Source organism: Sebastes fasciatus, chromosome 5, assembly GCF_043250625.1.
Source record: "Sebastes fasciatus isolate fSebFas1 chromosome 5, fSebFas1.pri, whole genome shotgun sequence".
NCBI lineage: Eukaryota > Metazoa > Chordata > Actinopteri > Perciformes > Sebastidae > Sebastes > Sebastes fasciatus.
The window spans coordinates 29,979,241-29,994,620 of NC_133799.1; the positions used below are offsets into that span (position 1 = coordinate 29,979,241).

The 15,380-nt window shown below is 38.1% G+C and overlaps 2 protein-coding genes across 15 annotated transcripts in view; both read right to left on the reverse strand.

Moving 5' to 3' along the window:
* Positions 1–10,096, reverse strand: part of mast2 (microtubule associated serine/threonine kinase 2) — a 214,370-nt gene extending 204,274 nt beyond the window's left edge. For 3 of the 4 annotated variants that reach the window (XM_074636372.1, XM_074636373.1, XM_074636371.1), the window contains exon 1: positions 9,244–10,096. In XM_074636372.1, the coding sequence (XP_074492473.1) occupies positions 9,244–9,327 (84 nt within the window). In that variant the 5' untranslated portion in view covers positions 9,328–10,096. The remainder of the gene's footprint in view (positions 1–9,243) is intronic. The other variant, XM_074636374.1, reaches the window with a different exon arrangement.
* Positions 10,097–12,693: 2,597 nt separating this feature from the next.
* pde4dip (phosphodiesterase 4D interacting protein) overlaps positions 12,694–15,380 on the reverse strand; it is a 125,245-nt gene continuing 122,558 nt past the window's right edge. For all 11 annotated transcript variants that reach the window (XM_074636370.1, XM_074636368.1, XM_074636369.1 and 8 more), the window contains one exon: positions 12,694–14,746. In XM_074636370.1, the coding sequence (XP_074492471.1) occupies positions 14,604–14,746 (143 nt within the window). In that variant the 3' untranslated portion in view covers positions 12,694–14,603. The remainder of the gene's footprint in view (positions 14,747–15,380) is intronic.

The window sequence follows — 15,380 nt, forward strand, 5'->3', positions numbered from 1 at the left end:
TATGGTCCAGAGTCTAATAGACCATAAAGCAGGGTGTGGCTACCTTGCGATTGACAGGGCGCTACCACGGAGTTGTCCGGTCTGGGAGTTGTCCGTGTTTTCGTTTTACAACTTTAACCCTTTCAACGGTGTGTTTTCAGTTTATAAAAGTTAATTGTAACATTTTGGTCGCCTAAAAATGTCTTGTTCAGTGTTTGGTTGTACTTAGCTCCACCCTCTCGTGTCACTTCTGGTTGCAAAAAAACAAGATGGGGACGGCCAAAACGTCACGGTGACTACGCCCACTTCTTGTATACAGTCTATTTATCCCACACATTAACAACTGTTTCCAGCGACATATATAGATTGTTCCTGTCTGGACAGTCAGAAAAGAGCACATATTTACTGAGTACATAAAAGAGGACATCACTGAATATAGTCATGTCAGTAAGCAACCTCTGAAACTGTGTAACTAAAACAAATACTAACAAATAAAAATTCCATTCAATTCATACATCGAAAAATTATTTTTCAGAGTTTTTCTGTAACATTACAAGGATTCTTGGAAAGTGGTAATCTGAAACGTGGAATTCATAATGCAAAACATTACCATAAATCTCTTAATTATTTGTTTTGGCAGAATTTTAGCATCACATTTTGCAATATTATGGCTATACTGTATATACAATTATGAATATTATTCTAGTATTTAAGATCCCTTCTTCTTGCTTAAGGTGTGAAGTGTCATAGGTTTTGTTAATAAAAATGGCAAAAACATATTTAAAATAATGATTGATCTTGATTGGTCTTCAAAAACCTGAACTGGGATAAATGTAATCCTGCTCCGGTATCTTAATTAATTCTTTCAAACAAAACTGGCATGAATGTCAACCGACAGTGTAGGGATCAGATCCTGTCTGTCCTATTTGTATTATAATTGCTTGGGGAAAAACAGACACACACCGTCACACACAGCCTGTGACTAATGTGACAATCATGACAGCAAGCGTGACCTATTGTGGTGATCAGATGGGGAGGATGTGACTTTGTACAGCAGAACAAACAGACCTAAATCTGCTATAACACGGCCTCCATTCCCTGTTACCTAAAACCTCTCTAAGCTCCGGCTGGAATCCAACGAATGCGGGAGGGAACGCTGATCACATAAACCGCAGCAGAGCCAAATAAATGTGAGAGCCGATGTAGAAAATATGAAATGTTTAGATAACGCTGTTCAGACCGGTCGCCGGGCCGTCTGGTCTGTCAGTGGGAGTGTTACAGTCCTGCACGTTCTGTAAAACATAAAGCTATCTTAGGTTTCTCTGACAGGAACATACACGGCAAAAACAGATTTCACTGTCTGTCTGATCTTTTTTCATCCACTCAGCTGTTTTCCTCCTTTTTGTTTTTCACACTGAGGTAACAGAGATCAATGACGCGCTCCTCATCACAACGCCCCACAAAAAGGTTAAAACAGACCATAGTTTCAAGTATATTTCATTTAGAAGTAAGGGAAATCTTAAATACAGTCAGAATTTTACTTAAGTCATCACTCTACAAGTCTTTAACGTTCTGTACAAATCTAGACTATGTAGCCTGTATCTAACAGTGAAAATCCTCCCTCTTCTCTCCCACCCCCATTGACACTCTTTTGTACAGTACATTGTTAATCCACTGTAGGTTGCACTCTACTTTCAGTCTGTCCTAATTAGCTTGATCCGGCTAGTGGGCTTCAACTGGAGACATCTCTCTCCTGAGTGTAACAGATTATCCTCCCATCTCTACTTACTTTAGCTACAACATTTAGGTTGGAGACAAGGGGCCCTATTTAAATTTAAATCTATAGCGCCTGGTCGAAAGTACATGGCGCAAGTGCATTTAGGGCGTGTCCAACTCCACTTTTGCTAGTTTAACGGCCGGTTGTGTATATAATCATAGGCGTGATTTGGGCGTAACGTGTATTAAACCATGTGTCATCTCCCATTACCATTAAAAGTCAGGTGAGCCTGCCCATTGGCGCATTGCTATTTAAAAGGGCTGATTCGGCAAATTGGAGATGCGCACGTTTCTTTGCTAAGGAAACGGATCTGCTAATGCGCGAAGCGAAAGTGCGATTCATTTATATTTTTTGGGGGGCATTTCTGCTTTATTGGATAGTGAGAGAGACTGACAGGAAAGGCAGAGGAGAGAGAGGGGATGAAATGCAGCAAAGGGTCATGGGCTGGACTCGAACCCGGGGCCGCTGCGATAAGGACACAGCTTTAATGGTATGCGCTCAATGACTATGACTTGCCCCAAACTGCATGTGATTATCACAAAGTGGGTATGTCTGTATTTTCATTCACATATCTTGAGGTCAGAGGTCAAGGGACCCCTATGAAAATGGCCATGACAATATTTCCTTACCAAAATTTAGTGCAAGTTTGGAGCGTTATTTAGCCTCCTTCCCGACGAGCTAGTATGACATGGTTGGTACCAAAGGATTCATTAGGTTTTTCTAGTTTCATATGATACCAGTATTTTCACTCTAGCTTTAAAACTGAGTCTGTTACAACCTAAAAATCAGCAGGTGTGTTAATGCGTTAAAGAAATTAGTGGCATCAAAACGAATTTAGGTTAACGCGCCATTATCGTTAATTTTGACAGCCCTACTACTTACACAACGTGGACGTGAAAATGACAGCTGCGTCAGTATGAAACTAGCAATGACAGTTGCACAGTGCGCCGCTTTGCGACGGGTGCAAGACGGGGCCCAAGGTCTACACCTGCCAACCTGCATGTGTCACCTACAGGCAAAGAAAGTAGCAGCAGTTTTAACACTTAAGCCACCTGCAGACAATGAGTGTTACAGCTGTTGCTTTTAACACAGCTCTTGAGTAAGTAGTGTTTTCTTTGAGTGGGTTTGTTTTACCACCAAACATGAATCAGGTCACTCCGAACCTACTGAGCACATTAAAATATAGTTTAGTTTGTCGCTATAAAACACAAAATGTCTGCTTCTGAAGGTATTGTAAATCTGTTTACCCACCATTAATGCATTGATTTCCAAGGTACATGGTAAATATATTTGTCATTCTACAACACAGGGTTGTATAATAAAATGCTACTGTATAGTTGTAGTCCCTTTATGCTACTCACAACAACAGTCACAATCAACCCAGGACACATCGCTCAGTCCTGAATCCTCACACCATCAGACTCTTCTTCACTCAATACATTGTACCAAGTTTAACTCCTGATGTACATTCATAAATCTCTTTCTCTTGTCCATAGTGAAGGTTAACATAATGCAGCTCTATTACGCACAGTAGTAGACACCCAACCCTAACCTCAAGGCAACTGCCTCTCGGAAGAACAACAACAAAAGGGAAGGTCAAAAGAGAAAACACAAGAAGACAATGACTAAAGCAAAAAGAAGGAAGATGCAAATGAATATCCAAATAATGAAAACAAAGGCTGCATTTCAGAGCAATTTTAGTCAAATATTTGCCAAAGTGAAGAAGAGACTGCGCTCTTTTAAATGTGTTGAGTTTGATGTGAACACAACACAACGAACTTTCAGAGCTGAAGTAAACAATAAGGAATAGAAAGCAGGCGTTCTGTTCACGCAGCGAGGAGTAAATGCCAGTCGGGCCACTGCAGGAACATTGTAGTCTGACAGTGTTTATTGTGTTTAGTGGACTGCATTGCTTTTACTGCTGCCATTTAACCGTGTCAGAGAACACATGTGACCAGTAAAACAGGGATGGGTCAGGACCATATAGAAATACCAAACTGAGAACGTCGCAGGAGGACAGGAGGAACGGCTCTATCAGCCAATCGGGTGACAGGAAAACCTGTGAAAGATGTTTTTAACAAGTAACTGGTTAAACTCTTTTCAGGTAAAGAGGAGTCTTCTTCAGGAGATATTAAGTTCCTCACAGCTTTGTAGCGCACTCAGAGTTTGTCTTAAAACTGTTACCGAAAGCTCCCCGCACAAATTACTCAACTCAGCTACTGGCTGTTGTTCTCAGCGAAAAGAAAAATACATAACCATGAGAATAATATTCTGAGACAGCACATAATTCTAAGGATTTCACTTTTACTCTCATTTTCTAGTACAGGAAAACCAATCCATGATTTCTCAGGACGTGTGAAACTGAACCAAGACGCTGTGACCAAACATTTTGGAAAGATGTAGCTAAAAATCTGTTATGATAAAGGAAAGGCACCAGTAAGTGAAATTTTATTGCAATATATATTTCTTTTGGACAAATTTGTTAAGGCTAAAAACTGAAAAATTATTGAAAAAACAAGAAAAATATATTTTGCTTATTGTAGCTTGTTAACTTTTCAATTATTTTTTCAACCCCAAAACAAGTGTAAATGTATTACAAAAACATTCTTTTGATATTTAGCATTTTTTGTAATTTGTTTTAATAAATTTAGCAAGGCCAAATTGACAAAATACAGGGGGGAGGACAATACATTTTGACTAATTGTTTTTTGTAATTTTTTAATCAATCTGCACAGCCATTGTTTAAATAATAATAATAATACATGTTTTTTTACATACATCAAATTTTTAATAAATATTTGTTAATGCCAAGAGAGATACATTAACATACCAACAAACAATTTTTTTGACATTTCTGTTTTTTTTTTTTTTTTATATACACTATGCTAGAGCATAAATGGAAAGTTTGGGCTTGATAGCGTGTCACATCTTTCCTTTATCATACTTTTATTTTATTTTAATCTGGCTGACTGATTTTTATCACCGTTACAAATGATGCTTACCTCATACATTCCTGTACAGATCATTTTAATCAGACCAGTGTAAACAGCTTACGTGTAATGTTTCTTCTTCTTTTGGAAACAAAGTGTCCCTGGACAGAAACAGCTGAAGGATTCTTTGATTGCACACACAGGATGTTGTGTGTGAGTGTGTTTGGGCTCTATCCCTGGCAACATATTAACACGCTCATGTTAGGAAATGACAATGACATCATTCATTTTCCAGTGCTGTAAATGTAACCACCAAAAAAATCTGCTTTTCATGTTGACACGGACTGTCTGAAACCGAACCTAAAGAGCTTCAGAGAGAGGACAGGCTCTGATTACAGCCGCTGTTTGTGTCTATACACAAGCCAGCGCTCCTTCACAACAAACTGTGTGTTTTACAAGAGTTAGACTTGATGGTGTGTCTGCCTTCAGGTCAGGACATGGTAAAAATGGTACTGCAATTAAAGTCAAGTTAAACAGCAGATGTTTATACGGGGTCTGTTTACAAGGGAGCTACTTGCTGCTCTGTTATCAAACATGCAGAAGGGATGCTATTACCTGGTCTACAATACCTGCTACATTAAATATAATATCTTGTTTAGTGCCAAAACAATTTGCCAAAGGACATAAAAAGGTATCAACAACAACTTCTAGCGTTGATTAATTGTTTAGGTCATCAGCAAAATTGCCAATCATTCTCTGTTTCCAGCTTCTAAAATGAGAGGATTTGCTACTTTTCTCATCATTGGTTGGACGAAGCAAGACACTGTTTAATCCAAAACGTTATCAATAGATTAATCAATAATGAAAATGATTGTTAGCTTTAGCCTTAATCCTGTTGTTACCATAGACTGTGTATAAGAGGTGGACATAGTCACCGTGACGTCACTTATTGGTTTGTGGACTACAGTTTTGAAGCCTTGAGTTCAGCATTTTGGCCGTCGCCTTCTTGTTTTTTTGCAACCAGAAATGACACAAGAGGGTGGAGCTAGGTACAACCCAACGCTGAATAAGACATTTTTAGGCGATCAAAATGTTATCATTAACTTTCATGAACTTAATAGACACTGTGAAACTGTTAAAGTTGTAAGACAAAAACAAAGATAACTCCCAGACCGGACAGCGCCATGGTGTCAATCACAAGGTAGCCACGCCCTAAGGCCTACCCTGCTTTATGGTCTATTTGACTCTAAATGGAACCATAATTTACTAAATGAACATTATGCTGTATTGAAGAAGACTAGAAACTAGCGATTGAGACCATAAAGTGATGTTTACAATGTTTACTGAGGTAATAAATCAAGTGAGAAGTAGGCTCATATTCTCATAGACTTCTATACAATCAGATTTCTCTTTGCAACCAGAGGAGTCGCCCCCTGCTGGCTATTAAAAAGAATGCAAGTTTAAGGCACTTCTGCATTGGCTTCACTTTTCAAATCCCGGACTTGCCAACTGGTTGTTACACAATTTACAAAAACTCAGTTGGACAAATTTACAGAAAAATCCAAGCAGACAGCCCCTGGAAGTATTACAGCACCATAACAGGGACATGATTCATTACCCAGTATTCCACAGTGTAAGCAATAGGTAGAAGTTTCACTGAATGAAAACGCCCTGTCTGGTCCTCCATTTCATATGGTTTCAAACAAAAACACATAATTCAGCTGGCAGCAGCTCAAAAACATCTGTCTGACTTCCCATGATACCATAAAGCACACTCCCTCAAACTCAACACCTCCTTCCCCTGACTCAAACCTGGCTATGAAATGTTATTCTCCCACTGTTAAACTGATCTTAGGACAAAGTGCAGATACTAAAATAACTGGAGAAGATTATAAAACATAGTTGAGGGCAAATCTTATTAATTGGACTACATTTTTACCTCATTATTCACATGATATCCCAAATGGCCGGGTGGTGCGGTAATATTGCATGACAGTCAGTCATATCGAACGTGCGGAGGTTCAGGGACATGACTTCATGCAGAAATGTGAAATTATGAGCTAGAGCAATGACTTCATCTTTGGAAGCAGCTTGTATTATTAAACAGACCATTTCCATGTTTATTGCAAATGAAGACTGATAAAATCTAAATCTTTAAACAGAAATGAAGAGTTTCTATAGAATCTAATGTTGGCCTACTGATGCTGGTCATCTGCTGTAGTGTTTGAATCGTGTTGTCAAACAGCCATTGATTGGATTTACTGAATTAACTTGCAGCAGGTTTCAAGTCTCCCTGCAAGTTGATTTCATACCATTAATGAAATGAATGAATGACTGAATGATGGAACTAAAAGGGCATAAGGAGAGCGCAGATCTCCGCCAGGGCCAAATGTCCCATCTCGCAATGTTGACGAACGTAAAAAATAATTTGTGTATCCGCCCCTTGATTGGGATCCGCTCCAAAATGTAATGGGTTCTTCCTTGGCCAATGCAACACCCTTCCACCAAGTTTCATGAAAATCGGGCCAATAGTTTCTCAGTAACACTGCTGACACAAACAGAAAAACAAACTGAACCGAAAACATAACCTCCTTGGCGGAGGTAATAAACATATGAGAGCACTTAGAATAAATATGTTCACCAAGGATACAGATCAACAAGCTATCTGGATGCCATTTCTGAAAATGTTTTTTTTATCGTCCAAACATTAGTTAGCTGGTTGGTTAGTTAGTCAGTTAGTCAGTTAGTCAGTTAGTCAGTTTGAAACGTTATTGTCCACAATCTGGAAAATTGTCTTTGGCTTCACCACAATCAACATGAGTTACAAATAAGACAACAGTAAGAAAGAATAAAAACATTGGAGGAGCTTGGAGTTCAATCATATGCAATCAAATACAGTTCCGTTGGCCTATTACAAATGTGCAATGTGCAAATTCTGCAAACATGAGACAAATGTGCAAGTTCAGTGTAGGGTGGGGGTAATGGGGATTAATTATGTATTTAATAATTTAACTGCACTTGGGACAGATTATTTCTCAGTGGCAGTCTAAATGGCTTTCCTTAGGGAAGTAGTTCAAATTGTGGGTACAATGGACAGGACGGGTCACTAATAGTTTAAGGTTGTTCTTTGTAGAACAGTGTCATACTTTTCAGAGCCAATGTACAACATACACAGTAAAAGAATAAATCAATTGAGTTAGTGCCAAGTTCAAAATGCTGGTTTTGCATAGCAACTGCACTATGAAGCTAACTAATGATGAGTTATCCCAGATTCACACAAACCACATTACAACCACACATTAAACATTCAAACAGATACGGGTGGATGGATTGATGCTAAAAGTGTTGATACTGCAGTACCTGTGTTTTTTATTTAATTTAATAAAAATGTTATTGATTCCGATAGGGGAAAGACTGATACCAATGCATGTTCCCTCCATCTTCCACTAACTGCTTGAGTCACTCCAAACGCATCATCTTTGCTCACAGTCAAAGCAGAGATTAGCTGTCTGTCATGGTGCACTTCAGACCTTCCCCCAGTGCCCCGCTTTACATTTGCATCACCAAGCAACACAACGGACGCACACATTCACACACCTGGCCACAGTACCCAGCGCTCAGCATCCGCAATGACTGAGCAAAAAAAATAATGAATTAGCTCACTTTTGATGCCACCTGTGATATTTTCAGTCCGCCCACCGCAGTGTTAATACCACAGATTTAATCAGACGGATCAAAGTTCATCATCTCAAGAAAAAAAAGCTGCAGGAACAGAGAAAGGTGGAGGCACAATCCCCAGTGACACCCACACATATCTACCTGACCTATGTCTTTCAGAAAAGGCAGACAGGTATGCTGCACTCTGTGTGAAGAGGAACTGCTGCAACTGCCTACCAGCTGCAGTCATGAAAGGTGTGGTAACAAATAATGAGACAGTTTGTCTCAGTATTGTTCTATAAATCCTTTAACTTTTGCATTAACTTTTGCAGTGCCCAGTGTATAACACATATTCACCACATACACAAGCAGCCTGTAGTGTAATGAATACACTCCTAAATTACACTGCTGTGTGACTATAGCTGTAAATCATATTAACTTCGTATAAAAGGTTTGTGAATGGGGGGGGTACCAATCCTTGCATTTCTTGGCATCAGATAGAAATCCACCTTTTCTAGAGATATGATCTGCAAAATGGACTGCACTACAATAATAAAACTGTTAGAAATGGACCAAAACATGTCAGAAAATAAACTGGGCGAGCGTTGTCATCTTGGAGGATGAAGTTAAGTCCCAGATTGTAGAGATATGGGACCAAAACGTGTAAAAATAAATACATAAATAAAAACACCGGATTGGTCCTTTAAGCAGAGGAAGAGGCTGTGCCAAAATTGCAAAGCTGAGCACAGTGACTGAGCTCAAAGAAACATGAATTCATAGATTTGTCAATGAGGTTTTGCACAGTTCATACACTTTATGGGATGTTTATGGTCCTGTGCGTGGGCTGATGATGATAACATAGTGACACAGTAGTGCCCAGAAGGACTTCACTGTACTCACCGCATCTTTCTCTGCTCTCCTGCTCTCCTGGTGGTGCTCCATGTTACAGAGTTTCCTCTTGTTCTTATTCTCAGTCCTCTTCATCACTTAAAAACACTCACAGTTGTGTGTGTGTGTCCGGTCTGGCCCGGTTGTGGCTGAATCCTCTCGGTAAGGTCAGTCTCGGTTAGCTGGCTAGCAACGTGTCAGATGCAGTTCGTTGAGTTGAGAGTCCACTCAAGAAGAGTTTGTTCCAGCCAGACAGCCATTGCCTGGTCAGTCGCCAGTCCTGCAGCTGTGGATAGCTAACTAACTCACAGAGAGCCTTGCCACTACTGTTAATGCAGACTGCACATCTGGAGAACCAGTTGTGAGGTTGTGACAAGCTGTCAATCAACCCAGCAGACACTATAGTTTCTCCTTGAGGACAATAAAAAGGGCGGTTTGTGCTCGTTCACGAGGACAGCTTATAATGATGCATGCTGGGCTGTCGTTTCTAGGCAACAGTTCATCTCAACCCAACTTAGTCAGTTAGTCAGTAGCCGCTGATGCTAAGCTAGCTTCCTGCTGCGTGACTAGCCGCTGCAGCTCCCGTTTACCTGCACAGGAACACCGCGACACCCATCATGACAGACAGGTCTGCTGTCTCCACACCGGGACTCTGCGGTGCTTTATCCGTCTCTCGGTGGGGTTATGCGACAGTGACTGTCCTCTTCACATGTTCTTCCATCATGAGATAACAAGGCTAAAGCTCCGTGTGTGCAGACAGACACCCGGTTGAACTGCAGCCGCGGTGACACGACACGACTCGGCTCGGCTCGGCTTGTTTCCTGACTCTCTCTGACTACACGCTCCGTCACTGCGGGGTCAAGCTAGCGAGGACGATGATTCAACATCCGGTAGAGCTTTAGGAAAATAAAAGCATCGTTTATTCCAGAAGCAGCTTTATTTACAAAGTATGTGTACGTTTTACACAGGCCTATATATAATATTTAAACAAACATCGCTATGTAATATGCATGTTTGTTTTTTATTATACTTTATTTTTTTCCCTTTTTTCAAGGTTGTTTTCATATATGCAATTTAAAGTTCGTAATTACAATAGTTTATAAACCAATTTTTAAGTAGATGAGCTTATAGACAAACTCATTAAGTACACAACTTCAACATTCAAAATTTAAATAAAATTAAGAATAGAAATAATAATAATAATAATAATAATAATAATAAAAAGAAAGAATAGAGTTAAAAAAACAAAACAAACAAAAAAACATTAATAATAGAAAATTAAGAGAGTAATAACAAATTAAATCAACAAATAAGTTAATAGAAAATAAAAGGGGGGGAGGAGGTTGGGGAGCGCAGATCATATGTATATGTATAAAGCATATGTATATGTGCATGTGTGTTAACCCATGTAACTATATTTTTTCCTTCTGTTAGACTCCATCTCATCTCAAAAACATCCTCCATATTCCTTATTTTGTGAGTTCCCTTTTCCATAACTTTTACTTCTTGAATTTCACTTTTCCATTTTATAAAATCTGGGGTTTTATTTATTTTTTATATGTTTTATATGCATGTTTTTATGTATGTGCTTCTACTTTGCATGTTCTTGTAACAGTGTCTCTATGTTTTTAATGATTTTAATAAATAATTTAAACATTATATTTTGTTTTTAGGGTGACTGAAACATCTGTCCATGGACTACACACACAAAAAAGCCTCTTGGCTAACTCTGGTGTATTTACAGCAATGTTTATTAATGTGCACTGTTCCTGTTAAATAAATAAATAACAATTCCTTACCTATTAGTATTTCCTTGTCTGTCACAGGGTGATAAAGCACTAATGTCTTTTTGTGTGGGAAAGACATCCATTTACTGGGTGAACGAGGGTCACCTACTTTAGAAGATCTTCACAAAATTGAATTACACCTTCCCTTTAATGAGATATGTAAGAAGTATAATTTCAATGTTAAAATGCCTCGCGGTATAAGCAATTAAAAGCTGTGTAGCTACAGTGTAAAGCCCAAGAACACACGAAAAGCAAAATATAACTGAAGAGTTTGTTTTTTTCCTAGAAAATGAATAAAATGAAGTCGACAGGTCTGACTTGAAATTATGTGAAAGATAGAGTAAGATAAAGTATTTCCCTCTGACATATTTAATGTATACAGTACATCATATACATATATTCATTCAGGTTTTTTGGTCTACTATGTGGTGATATCTTATTTTGTCTACTTCACACAGTTTTATTTTGAAATTATACTAATCTTCTTCCTTTCTCTGGCTTCAGCTTCACCTGCTGACACAGCTGGAGTGATGATTTCTTTATGTACAATTCTTAAACTCAAACTCAACACCTGCAAGAACTTAGTAAAGAAAAAAAAATTAAAAAGTCATTTGGAATAGTTTTCTTTCATATCAAATGCCTGCCTGTGTCTTTGTGTGTGTGGTGTGTGTGTGCGTGTGAGAAGGTGTCAGTGTCAACTGTATTAGTTTTGTTGGGCTCTGCTGCCACCTGCTGACAGACAATAAAACATGCCTCAAATACAGTACAGTATGTGTATGGTGTATTTTATACTAATTGAATTAATTCAGCCAAATTAAACTTACTGTGATTATTTTTTAGTACTATTTTTATTATTACTATTTTTACTATTTATTACTATTACTATGTTTTATTTTTTATTGTTAATTGTTTTTAAATAGTTATTATGAAAAAAAATACAAGAAACCTAATAATAATAATGAAATATTTATGAGAAATTAATTTATCCCTGGACATATATCTACAGCAACAGCATAGAATATTAGTAATCAGACTAACATATCTTTTAAAGTAAAATTTCACTATATAGCCCTAAACAGTAAACTAAACACCTGTATGCTTGCTTAAATAATTTCTTCACTGACATTTTCCTTTTAAAATGTGTTTTTTATTCCTTTGCCTCTGTGTATGAATTGTGCTATAAATACATTTGTGTTGTCTTGCCTTGTTTTGTTCCCCCCAATAACAACACACCATTATTATAAAATAACTCAGCATTTTTCGCAATTTATAACCTTAAAGTGTTGCTGGTACTAATCTTTGCTTCTTGGGCTGTATTTTACTTTACTCCAGAGAAACTAAACAAAAAAAAGTGTAATACAGTTCATCCAAAAGAGACGACAAACAAGACAGATGTTGTTTTGACCCTTTTTTATTACAAAGGTACTTTTCTTTTACCCCAAAACATTTTTAATAAAGAGAACATGCATAGAAATACAGCTGGTCTTTGTCGAACGGCAACACAACAACTTGCATTGATGTAGCCCACACTACACACTCCCTTTAATATGTACATACATGAGACGTGGTTCCTACAACCACACAGACACTAAGAAAGACACTAAGTTTGACCTTTGACCTTTGGGGAATTGCACACCAAAAAATCTCTCAACTTGATTTTACACCAGATTTATACAAGTTGTTCACTTTGGTTGATCTTATTGCTTTATAAATATATCGTTACAGTGCTCGTTTATGCTGTTACTTTTCCTTTTTTTCCACATTGTATATAAAACTGTGATTTGTGTTAAGCCAAAAATGAGTGGGCAATTAAAACTGCTTCAAATTGATTGTCATATAGCTGGGCATCCAAAAGTAAGATTGTTTAAATTAATTCAGCTTCAGAGCTAAAACAGATGACATGGCACTTTAATATCCAGGCCTAAAACATCAACAGAAAGCAACCACGAAGGCTATTATTGCACAGTAACCCAAAAAATTGCATATTTCAGTAAAAGTATCAGAGGGCAGTGAAGCCACAGTTCATGCACAAAAAGAAACAGCTAACCTACTTTACAGAGAAATCAAGAAAAAATAAGAATAAAAAAAAAGAAAGAAAGAAAATTTGGAGGAGCCAGTGTAAAACACCCAATCTCAGTTCATTTGCACAGTGAACGTCACAAATCCTGCAGAAGTTTTGAAGAAAATATCCTTACATACAGATGTTTCTCCCTTGACGACTAATTTTTTAAAAAGTGAGGGGAAATTCATATTTACAAATTTAGCAAAAAAAGAAAATCACCAAAAGGATATATATATTTTTAAAAAAAAAGAGAAAAGAGATAAACGTGTGGTCCATTTTTTTGGTTACAAAAATGAAATGTCATCTCTCTTGGACCATCCACTATAAACTGTATTTCTATTATCGGTTACTGAAGGCATCAGGCAAACCGCTGAGCAGCTCGATGACAGTCGAACTGTAACATGTTTTCATTAATACTGGTTTATTAATAAGATGCTGTTCAATACAGCAGCTTCACCACAAGGCCTTCCAACACTACAGGTTAGTGTTTCACCAGGAAAAACTGGGTTGGACCCATATTCTTGATTAAATATCTGAAGAGAACTGACTCCATTGTTAACAGTAATACTGTACTGTTTGAAGACGATGAGCAAAAATTCCTATATTGGTGTTTTATTTGTGAGTAAATGCAAGAGAACATCATCTACCAGCTATTTGACCAAACTGTCTATTGGTAGTGTTTTCCATATGTTATCAGTAGTTGGCTTTTGTACAAGTAGGACAAAAGAAAAACATATCTACTGTACCGTCAGAGAGTATGGCTTTGTTTCCACGAGCTGCTCAAACCACATGCAACTATTCTACCCACTAACTACAAACTAGAGCCTCAACAGAGGCTGACAGGAAGCACTTAGCAGTTTGGTTTTTGCTTTTTCAAAGCCCCTTTCCTGCTGGAATCACGTGGATTTTTGATTCTTGAATCCCTGCTGAAGTACGGGGCTGAAATTGGCTTCTGATTGGGAGCTTAAGGGAGATTATTTCCTCTTAAATTGTTGTTCTGATTGTCAAACGGAGGCGAGATATCACATTCGGATTTAGGAAAAACAAGAAAATGTCACTGTTTCTCACAAGCCTAGACCACATAGGACCAGGTCTACATTAAAAAACTGTTCATTTAGATCTATCAAATCTGGACTAAGCTGTCTCTAAGAGCCCAGAGACTGTTTTGAATCTGGATTCATATTTGTTGAACTTTTTATCTTAATTTTATCTGTCAGAAATGGGGGGAAAAAAGCCTTAAACAGAAGCCATGAATCACAAACCAACTCCAGCCAAACTCAGACTGGTCTCATATAAATGAGAGGAAACACTTCAGTTGATGGCCTCAACCAATAATAAAACAATTACATCATTCATTCAATCACATTCGTTAACGATCATGAACCAGCAAAAATCCAAACACACACTCAGACAGACGTCACTCAACTGAAGTGTTTCTCCAGTCGATGAGAGAGACAGAATTTCCTCGATTTTCTGTTTGAACAATGAGATGAGGATGATGAGGAGCTTTGGGGACTGGTGCACTACAGGGAGGCTGACTCCAGGGGGCGCTGGTGCAGAGCCGGTCCCGGGACAGCAGAGGAGGAGGAGATGAAGGGAGCACGGGGCTTCACGACACCCCAACGAGGAGAGAAGGCGAGCTCACAGAAGCCTCCTGTGTTTTCACCTGAAACACAAAGGAGGAGACATTCAGGGACTTCTGCATTATGGTATTTCTGCATAACCTGTTGAGTGTCTGGGCAGAATCTGATAAAACGTTCTCTGAAATTAGTAATTAGTAGCCTACCCTTAATTTCCTCAAATTAATACTGTTGAGTATTAATCAAGTATGAACTTAATTCCACTTGTCATTGTCGCCGAGACATTCCCTTCAACATTTTGTTTTATTCAACAATTCTGACAAAATATGATTTACAGATTTTGTCAGTTTTACCAGAAAGAAGAGCACCTGATTAAGAGGAGAAGGCAAATTATGTAATTTGATGCTCAAATTAGTCCAATAAAGTAACTCATGGGCAGGTGTATACATTAATTTGAGGGAACTAACATTTACTTTGCAAGTAAGTTAGTAATTTTAAGGGCATTAACTTGAAAACAAAAGAATATCTCTCCCATCACACTTTCAGGCTTCGGGGGATAGAATAAAAACAAACTGACAGTGATTAGTAGATGAAGAATTGTAACATTCCCGGTGAGTGAAATATTAAACTTCACACTGTTATTTGTGTACACAAAAAAAACCACACACAATGTCGCCATGCTTAAAAAAACAATTTCCAGTGTAAAGCCTTTACATAGCG